Here is a 10,991-nt window from a genome sequence, read left to right on the forward strand (position 1 = left end):
GTCTAGTTTGTAATGCAACAAACCGTTCATTGATAGGACATCGAAATAGGGAATTATAGACGTTACAAACTGAACTGTCGTTGCAGAAACAGCATTCCCGCGGTACCGCTACAGTACCGCAACAGTACTGTACCTACAGTGAAGCCGACTTCAGCATTCCTTTTTAAGGGACAAAAATCTCATTTTTTTCAGCACAAAAGTTCCCAATATTTCCAGAAAAATTCAGCAACAAAAGATCATTTTTTTTATCTTGTGGATAGAGAATTGAGAGAGAGGTTCGGGCTACTATTCACGGCGGGGTACTGTTCACGGCGTCACTATTCACGGCGCTACTATTAAGGTAAGGTTTAATATTTTCCTACCTATTTTAGAAGATGATTAGTCTTTGTATGTATTGGTGGATGTGGAAGAAATTGCAAGAGTTGTGTATGTTGATATGGAAGTGGAGTTTGAGCCGTATGGGGCCAATTTAAACTAGCTATGGTAAATGAAGTTTAATTAGTAGTGTGGTTGTTATTATCATGGATTATATGGCGAAAAGATTAGAAAGTTAAAGTTGGAATTTTGTTGATGTGAATATGATGTTGTTTTCGTTGAACTGAAGGAATTGAAGATATGATTGTATCCATATGTTGTTGTTGGTATTTCTGTGTCAACAGGAGGGCGATTGAAAATTTAGGATAGGCGAATGTATAGGGGAAGTGCTGCCGGATTTTCGCTAGATTTTTAGATAATAAAAAAAAACCCTAAATGGGGATATATAAACTAAAATATAGGTTCAATAAGAAATGGGTTATAGAATTGTGGACTAGAAAATATAGTTACTAACGATAACGTTACTTTTACATAAATAGGCTAAAAGGGCGATGAGGCGAAAAGGATTCACGACTAAGTCACTGACAGGTATGTAGAGCCTACCTTTCTTTCTTTTGGCATGACCTTTATGAAATGAACAAATAACGTATATGTATGATTCTAAGGAAAATTCTATTCTTAGCGCCACTAGGATGGCCGATGTCTTTGATTTCCATAAGTACCCCATATGGTTTGATATGTATATACATGGCGTTCAAAGATTTTAGTGGGTATATTTTCGAATGTTGTTCGAAAGAAAATCGATATGACTAAAGTCTTTGATGAATATTTTGATACTTAAATATGATCTTAAGGTCCCTATTTGATTTGGTCCAAAACATTATTCAGAAGCTTCCTAATATGAATAATACTTGAATTTCGAAATATGGCTTATGAAATGTTTTTAGAAGGTTCCGTACTTCAAAAGCTCGTAACTTTCGTAGACTAACTCGGATTTACTTGAAACGTGTTTGTGGTTTACTAATGATTTCAAGAAAACTAGTTTTGTACTAAAGGAAACATAAAGTCGATTTTCAAAACCACTCCGAACGGAGTGCGAGATTTTATTATTTAGACTTTCCAAAAACCACTCCGAAGGGGGTGCGAGATTTTCAAGCCTAAGTCGCTAGATGACTTCATGACGTAGCTAAGTGTGCTATATGATATATGGCCTCAACTCGTGCCTGAGTGAGCTATGGCCTCAGCTTACGCCTGGGTGCGCTATGGCCTCAGTTTATGTCTAAGTGTGCTATGTGACACGTGGCCTTAGTTTATGTTATGGATTTTCTTTAAAAGAGATTTCCATACATTTGCATATTTGCATTCATGCCCGAAGGGGCCATTATTGATATAGAGCCGGAAGCGGCTGCCCGAAGGGGCCATTATTGATATAGAGCCGGAAGCAGCTGCCCGAAGGGGCCATTATTGATATAAAGCCGGAAGCGGCTGCTAGAAGGGGCCATCATGAATTTACCGGAAGCGGCACGTGTGTTGCATTTCATTATTCACTTAAAGGAGGTGTGTTAGATTACATTACTTATTTTGAAAATGTTAGTTAGATTGCAATTATTTACTTGAAGCCTGCTTGAGATTTGCGTACATATTTACGTTTCTTCCAGCGAAGGCTGCAGGTATTGGGTTGGTTATGATTTCTTCTTTCCTAAATTATGCGATGGTTATCATTTATTCCCGCTTTACATATTCAGTACATATTCCGTACTGACCCCCTTTCTTCGGGGGCTGCGTTTCATGCCACGCAGGTACACCCAGGTGAGTAGAAGATATTCCAGCGGGATTGGCGAGCTCCATCTCAGTTCGGAGTATTGCTGAGTCGAGTACCTTTGTTATGGTGTTTTGTATGTGTTAGAGACTTTGCAGACAGTGTTCTGTGGATAAGGCGTCGAGAAGTGCGAATCATTTATAGATGTTAAAAGAGTATGTATTTTTAGATGATTTCAGTTGGTAAAAAGTACGTAATTGATTGAAAGTTTTTTTTATAATTTGTATAAAGATAATGGCCTCTATTTGGAAAGGTTTCATGTGTTTAAAAGTTTTTGAAATGACAGGTTTTCGTACAGCGAATGTTTAAGGGTTCGCTCGACTCTGAAGGGAGTCGGGTGCCCATCATGCCCTATCAAGATGAGGGTGTGACAAGGGATCCCCACCCTCTCATGCCCAGGACCTGTACCTTGCTTGTCAATCTTTCCTGTCTCGCTAGGTTCCTTGCTACCTGTAACCACTTGTTCCCTCTGCTGTCCCAGTACTGCAAATGAATTGGATGTTGAGGGGTTCGACTGTCCTCTAGCTCTATTCACCTCTTGTGCTTTTTGCTGCTGTTTCCCTGGACTATTCTTTTCAGTCCCAATAGGTACCTGCTTGTTTTGAGTTTTCCCCTCTTGGGTTTAGCCCTCTTCTGTATTTGCAGGCCATGGCTTATTGTCTTGTTGTGTTTTCCTTAATCTTTCTTGCCATGCTTCATCTCTTTTTTGCCTTCGACATTCACTCATTTCATGCCCAAAATTTTTACATCTACTACACATAACAGGTTTCCATTCGTATTCAAGTGCTTGCTGAACAATCTTGCCTACTTCATTCTCAAACATTACATCTGTCGGATAAGCTTGATTGATTTGCATTCTTCTAGAATTCTAGCAAATGTCATTCTATCTTTGTAAGTGGTAGCTTTGTCTGCTTTTAGTGGAGTTCCTACCATTCCAGCTATTTTTGTCAAGGCTTGCTTTCCCCAATACTTGATGTCCAACCCTGGCATCCTAATCCAGATTGGTATTTTGTCCACTGTTTCTTTTGTAACGTCTATATCTGGCCTCCATGGTTTAACTACAATTGGTTTCCTGTCAAACATTACTACCCCTTTCTCTACTGGTTTGATGGTATCCTAGCATTGTGGAACCTCACTAGGAATACCCCCTTGTTCACCTAAGCTACCTTATCAATTCCTTTGTCCTTCAATATACGATTAAAGTATCCTTCCATTACAATTTGGGGCGGGTTTGACCCCAAAATGTAGCACATTACAACAGTGCTCCAAAAATCAATTTCATCCTTAACATCCTCTATAGTTATTTTAACGTTAGGGCTATTTTCCTCGTATTTAGGTCAAACCAATCAACAACTGGGGTTGAATTAACCACCTGACTCCATGTATTCACAGACATAGTCGAAACAAAGGGGGCAGAATTGGTAATTAGGGCAGGTCCCACAAATCCTTTACCTAAATTTTCCTTTGATTCGTCTTCTACTTGTTCCGCCCACGATGGTGGCGAAATTGCAGTTGCATTACTCGCGCTTCCAATCGGACTTGTTGCCGGTGTAACCCCTACCCTATTCTTCGTCAAATTAAACGGAACAATCCCTTGTACCTCGTTCACACTTTTGGTTTTCTTCGCCTCTGCGGTTAGAGGCTCTTTCCTCTTCCCCATATTCCGGTTACTCTCTACGTCTTGGTTCATGTGCCTCCTCCCCCCAGTCTTAGTGTTCCTGCCTATTTCAGCTTTCGCTGAGAGGAACCGCCATAAGACGTTACATTTAAGGGTGTAGAATACTCTTAACACTAGTGTGGTATCGTTTTGAAAAAAAATTGAGCACATTTGACCCATAGCCAGCAGTATCATTGTAATTTTAAGAGTATCTTTAGGTTGATTTAGCCCAACAATGTTGATAAAGTTCTTAAAAATTAGTATGTTAACCCCAAACTAGTACCTTGACAAACGTTTTTTTTTTCTCTTTATCGTAAGTATTATCTCCTTCCCAAAAAGATTGTCTTAGTTTGATTTGACACGGAGTTTCAGAAATAGAGGAAGACTTTTGAAATGTGTGGTCCAAAACAAGCCTTAGATATTTGTGCGACCGTAAATTATCTTATAAAGTTAAATTGTTTTTAAATATTGAAATATGTCAATGTTTTTGAGACAAACTAATAAGGAAAGTAGGACAATATTTTCGGAACGGAGGCGAGGGAGTATTACTTTTTCTATCCGTACTTCTCTTGTGGTTTTGAATTTATAAACAATTTATATTCTTATGCAAAATGAAGGGATCAGTACAGGAAAGGAGGTGCGTGCAAGGAAGAGGGAGGAATAAAACATCAAATCAAGTTATCTGAATTGTTCCAATTAGTTGGTCAGACTAGTCTTTCAACCATGAAATATTAGTTAAGAGGAAGACACAAAGGGAAGTAGAAAAAGCTTCATGGTACCTGACTAGATTTGTGGCAAACTGGCTTTTCCTAAGATAGTTAAACTGCATGATCAAACTTACAAATAAAAAAAGATGGTTAGACGGATACAACAATTGTTCCAATTATACATGTTGCCCTGAGTTTCCACGTGCAGTTACAAGATTGTTAAGACAATTTGTTAGTTAGGTGCTTAGGTTTAGAAAGCCGAAGATGACCTAAATCTATCACCATACTCACATACAATACCTATCTTTTTTTTTTCTTTTTTTTAGCAAAGTCCACTAGGCATTTTTGGTGCCTAGGGCTATTTTATTTATACCTATCTTTTTAATGTCTTAACATATGTTTTTTTTTTTTTTTTAAATATATTCTATTGTTAGCTATTACTAACATTTACTAAATCAGGTAAAAGTGGGGTATGGAGGAAGCAAGATTCTATGCGTTTTAAGAAAATGGTTAATGAACGGTAAGACCTCAAGGCCAAGGGTCACTATTAGATGTCATTTACTTTTATAATGTTGACTGTTTACCAGCTTATGAATTTCAATTTATGTAAATTAATTTTTTTAGCACTTTGAAATTTAATCAATCTTACCATATCCTTTTTATTTTAATTATTTATTATTAATGTATAGTTAGAGAAAAGGAATTTATGTGCAACTTAGGTAGGTTTGCAGATTAGAAAAACTGCGAAAGATGTTGAAAGCAGAACAAAATTCACCCAACCAAGCAACAACTCCCCCCACCCCCATACCAAACCCCCCACCCCTCTCAAAAAATAAATATTATTAAAAAATGCTGATACATGTGTAGCAAAACAATATAAATAAATTAAAAAAAAAAAATACATGGATACATGCATGCGTAGTATAAGATTAGGTGTAGAATCCATTGATTTTTCAACATATATATATATTGAGTGATGTTTGTTAGCCTAGATGTTGGCATCAATCACCGGTACAAAGCTAAAGTCTGTACAAACGGAAAACACTTTCTGATCTTCTTTACTCTGATTTCTTCCTTATTCTTTAGTCCGCATAATTCTGTTTATAAGATCTGGTTTCTCCTCTTTCTTTCTTTACCTTATAAGTTCTCAATAATCAATATACAAAATATTAGCTCTGTAATCTTCTTTTCTTTTCACTTACCCTAAAACAATTAATTCCCTTTTTGCTTTAAATCATCTCAACAATCCAATATTCTTCTTGAATCTTCACCGTAGGTGCTTTGATCTTTTGTAGCTTATTTACTTCACAGATAATGAAGATGAGTTGAGGGTTTTATTTAGGTTTTTTATTTATAGAAACCCTCTTTTATTATATTTGGATATAGCTTGATAATTCATAGCCCAAACAAGCAGATGTGCAGTAGGGGCCATTGGAGGCCTCACGAAGACCAGAGGCTTAGGGAGTTAGTTGAGAAATATGGACCTCATAATTGGAATGCTATAGCAGAAAAGCTTCAAGGAAGATCAGGTAAAAGAAAGTGAAAATATTTCTTCTTCAAATTGTTTTTCTATCTTTCATATTTACTACTAATAGCTTTATGGTATCTATTGTACACGACCACCAAGGATATGATGATGATAGGATGTATAATATAAATCCAAGAAAAATCATATATAATTGCCCTTTTTATTTGTTGTAGTCTTTAAATTATCCAGCTCAAAATTGAAACAGTTTTGTAATTTGCTGCTTTTTCCCCTTATGAAAGGAGTAAAGGTCAAAAAAAAGAACCTCGTTTTGTCGATTCTTAGTTCGAACTAGTTTATCAGATTTGGTTCTTGATGAGTGTATGTTCACCAGCAACTAGGGTTTGATGAGGACAGTTTTGATTTTGTTCCTTTTTTTAGGGACACTGGTTGTTAGATCGTCAAGAAGATGATTATATTTCCTTATTGTCCTCTTTATTTTCCTTTTATTTATTAGCATTCTCTATCACAGGGACAGAAATCAAGTTCAAATTGAAATTTTTAATATTATTCTTCTCTTCTTTGATATTTTGTTTACTTTTCTTTTCATTGTTTAGGATGTACTTAGGTTTTTATCGCAACAATTTTATTTGGTCCTTTTCGGTAGATGGTTCAGTAAAAATTTACTTGCACTCGTGTTTAAACTGAACCTTATTAGTTTACCATGATTCAGTGATATAACACGGTGAGACTAACGGTATTAATTGACTATATGGTGATAAAACATATCTAAAGACACATACTATGTATTTATTAAATTGCTATAAACACAACGAGTTTCAGTAAGTTTTTTGGGCTGCATTAATATGTGATATTGACATCGTGAATTTGGTTATACAAATATATGAATATGCAAAAGGATACGGGATAATGTTCCATTTTCATTGCTCATGAAGCAACTTGCTTATATAGTAAGGAAATACGAAGATCATGTATATATAACCTCAAACTAAATCATCATTGTTGCTGTGTACATCTGTAGGAAAGAGCTGTAGGTTGAGATGGTTCAATCAATTGGATCCAAGAATCAATCGAAACCCTTTCACTGAAGAGGAAGAAGAAAGGCTTCTTTCCGCTCATCGGATTCATGGAAACCGATGGGCAATAATAGCTCGTCTATTCCCTGGTCGCACTGATAATGCTGTCAAAAATCATTGGCACGTTATCATGGCGCGAAAATGCAGAGAACGGTCCAAGATTTTTGCAAAGAGAGCTGCCGCTGCTACTGCTGGTCATCAAAAATCAATGAGCGATGAACAACAATCATCGTCGTCTAGGCAGCAAGATAATTATCTGCAAATAAATAAGGAGATAACAAGGAGTTTCAATCCTCAGCGACTTTCAGAAAGATTTGCTTACCCTAATTTGATATACAACAATTCCTTTTACCAGAAATTGCTTCACGATCACTATGATCGTTTTCATCATGCGAAGATGGATCAAGGTAATAGTGATAATCCAACATCTAAACATTTATTTTCTTGCTGTTCTAGTAAAGTCAGGTGGGATTTGCTTAAAGTTTACTCTACTTTTCATTTGTCCCTTGGAGGACATCGGATTAATTAATTACCACCACTCTATTTTTCGTTTTATAAACCATATTAATTCTCATGTGATTTTCATTTTCTTGAACTGAAGAACACTATAATATTAATAAGAGAGCATTAAAATTGAATAATTCTCCCCACGTCCGACTTTACTACTTAAATATAAATATTCTGATGAAACGACTTCTTTTTCAAAAATTTTGTTTTTACCTCTCAAGGGATATCCATTTTCCAGAAAACACTGGAAACAGAAAGACATGTTCTATCTACAGTTATGTTAATACTAAATAAGAATTTGTATCTTCTAGCGATTCTTTTTCTCTTTGCTGGTAATGAAATTTCTTTACATCTATTTCTTTTTCCTTAGTTTTATCTACAGATGAAAACCAACCAACGGAGTTCTACGACTTTCTACAAGTGAATACTGACTCTAACAGAAGTGAGGTGATAGACCATGGTAGAATAAGAGATGATGAAGAAGTTGAACAGGAAGCTGTTGATGACCTTCATCGGAGCAAAGCCGCCAGCACAGAATTCATAGATTTCTTATCAGTTGGAGACTCAGCATAAAGTTGCTGATATATTTCAAGAAATTCTACAGCTTTCTGCATGGATGCAGTTCTGGAATACTCATTATCGTGTATTCATTCTGTTAGTAAATCCTCAATATATACAAGTTATAGATACTTTAGAGTATAATTAGAGTTGTAGTTGCCATACAAGACTAGAGGATAGAAATACAAAGAGATCATATCTATCCTATGACAACAAAAAGATATGACATATAAACTTTGAATTCAAATTAAACCTCTGTATTATCTATTACGATATCCAAACAATTATTAAATAGACGTTAAATGGTAGTAGCATAGAAAAAATAACATGAAATAATCGTTTTTTTTTTTTTTTTTTTAAGTTTGTCTACAGAATTTTCTATGACATAGAAAGACTAAGGCCTCATTTGTTTCAAATAAGATTAAGACGTATGAATCTGAATACACATTTGAATATTAAGATGTGCATTATGATCTAGATGTCTGGATCTGGATCTGAATGCACATCTGAAATTAAGATGTGGTTTCTAGATCTGAACACTGAATGGTTAACACTGTTTGTTTTCAATATCTGAATGTGTATGTGGAATTATACTATATCAATAAAATATTATAAAAAAATCATTTCAGCAAAATAAATTTATATTTTTGATAGAAAATAATATTTGAATATTATATTTGATAAAAGACCTTAATCCCAAAAGTAAAGTTTTTTTTTTTTGTTTCATAAACAGGGTAGCAAAAACAACACAGTGACTTTTATTATTCGGTATGTTTCTATCACAACATGAAGGATTAATTACACTGACAATGGATTAATGATACAAAAAAAAAAAAAAAACAACAACAACTTCTATTTTTATTGTACAGGAATAGTCATATTTGCTTTTCCTGATGCAATCAAATTTCCCAATACTAACCCACAGCTTTAATTATATATATGTCATAGAGCAAATGGATTGAAGATGTCCCATTGAAGCGGGTTAGTAATAGTGTGGGCTAATGAAGACTCCGTTGGTAGTGCCTTTGAAAATATCGTTTCTATTATTCCATATTTGCCACAGAGAAAATGGATAGAAGATGTCACATTAAAGCTGCTGGTTAGTATTGGGAAATTGTGAATATAAAAAATACTGCTAGACAAAATACTTGTAAGGATTAAGAAAACTAGTTCAAGCAGGAAGAAAATTGTTTTTGGTTGAGAAAGCAAAGAGGGAGGCGTGAAGCAGAAGAGAAGGCAGAGGTGGAAGGTTTTTGTGAATAGCGAGTAGCATATTATTTAATGAGACTGAATGGATAAGACTCTCTCATGGATTTGATTTATGGGAAATCTATATGGTATAGAGAACATTTGACCTTATTTATATTTAGTAGCTATACTTTGCTAAACTTACATCTCATAGTTAAATCTTGTATGTCAATTACACAAGGTAACTAGTACACTAAAATTATATTGTATTTAGTATTTGCTCGCATTTTCCTCCATTTTCTCTCTCCTTCGTCGCCTCTCTCTCTAAGCTGTCTTCTTCTACTTCGACAACCACCACTTCCGGCGGAACTCCGGCAGCACCCACCAGATCTGTTACCACGCCCTCCATATCCAGCCACCACGAAACCACCACTCCTTCTCCGATCCCACCCTACACTGCCATCTCCGTCCAGATCTGTGTATGAATTTTTTGTATTCCGTTTGTTGTGCTGGGAGATAATCAGTTTCCGGATCTGAATAGAATTCGAAGGAATTGAGATTCTTGTTTGGAGTTAAACTTCTAGAAAGGTCGAAATCTGTTAAGGTAACGTGACCAGACTGTTGAATAAGAATATTTTCCGGTTTTAAATCGCGATAAGCAATGCCTAAGGTGTGAAGATGTTCAAGAGCAATGCCTAAGGTGTGAGTGTATCTATGTTTTTTAGTGTATCTATGTTTTTTTATGTATTCAATTTTCAGTGTATTACTCGTTGGCTTCACTAAAAAAAAAATTTGTATGTAACAAATTGAATACAATATTTTTTGTATTTATGTTGTTTGAATACAACTGATTTTTAAATACAATAAAGTGAATACAATGTAAAAGTAGCTATATATGAATATAACTGAGTTGAATCCATTTGACATGAATACAGCTGAGATGAATACATATGACTTGAATACAATGAAAAGACCTTTTGAAATTTTTTTATTCGCTGTATTCATGAATACAGTTAGGCCGTTTTATGAATACATCGAGGAAACTGTAGCTACGCAATGTAAATATTGAAACTGTAGCTATGACAAATTTTAAACCCCCAAAGTGTAGTCATTTATGTAAAATTCCCTTGATTTATTCAGATCTATTAATAGGCTTTATAAGGAAACAAAACAAATGCACTTAATGGGCTGAATCTGAATAATTAAAATTCAGACCTTAAAAACAAATGCACTTAATGGGCTGAATCTGAATAATTAAGATTCAGACCTTCATTAAGTGCAAACAAATGAGGCCTAAAAATGAGAGAAAAGGACAATATGAATTGAAACTACACTTATTATGTGTGAAAATATGGCTTTGTGGTCTATAATGCCCAATTTGGCACGACTCAAATCATGGGTCATGATAGGACCTACACTCTGCCACTGGTAGGCAAACCACCCCAAGTAGTCATAGCATTTGAAGAGCAAAGTGGAAAATTAAATAAACTTAAAACATTATCCAATAGTCTTATATATACATACACACACACACACACACACACACACACACACACATATATATATATATATATAAGTGCGGAAAAATAACTTAGTCTTTACAACCCCAAAACCTGGTCTAAGTCATACAAGTGCAGTAAATAAATCTGATACAAGCCCAATAGGAAAAAATTAAAAA

The 10,991-nt window shown here is 35.1% G+C and overlaps 1 protein-coding gene across 1 annotated transcript; it reads left to right on the forward strand.

Moving 5' to 3' along the window:
- The first annotated feature begins 5,407 nt into the window (after positions 1-5,407).
- Positions 5,408-8,518, forward strand: LOC132606240 (transcription factor MYB54-like). The gene is made up of 3 exons (XM_060319648.1): positions 5,408-6,027; positions 7,006-7,467; positions 7,938-8,518. Exons 1-3 carry the CDS (start codon positions 5,913-5,915, stop codon positions 8,138-8,140), a joined length of 780 nt encoding a protein of 259 aa, XP_060175631.1. The 5' UTR covers positions 5,408-5,912; the 3' UTR covers positions 8,141-8,518.
- The last annotated feature ends 2,473 nt before the right edge of the window (positions 8,519-10,991 follow it).

This window comes from Lycium barbarum, chromosome 8 (genome assembly GCF_019175385.1).
Source record: "Lycium barbarum isolate Lr01 chromosome 8, ASM1917538v2, whole genome shotgun sequence".
Lineage (NCBI taxonomy): Eukaryota > Viridiplantae > Streptophyta > Magnoliopsida > Solanales > Solanaceae > Lycium > Lycium barbarum.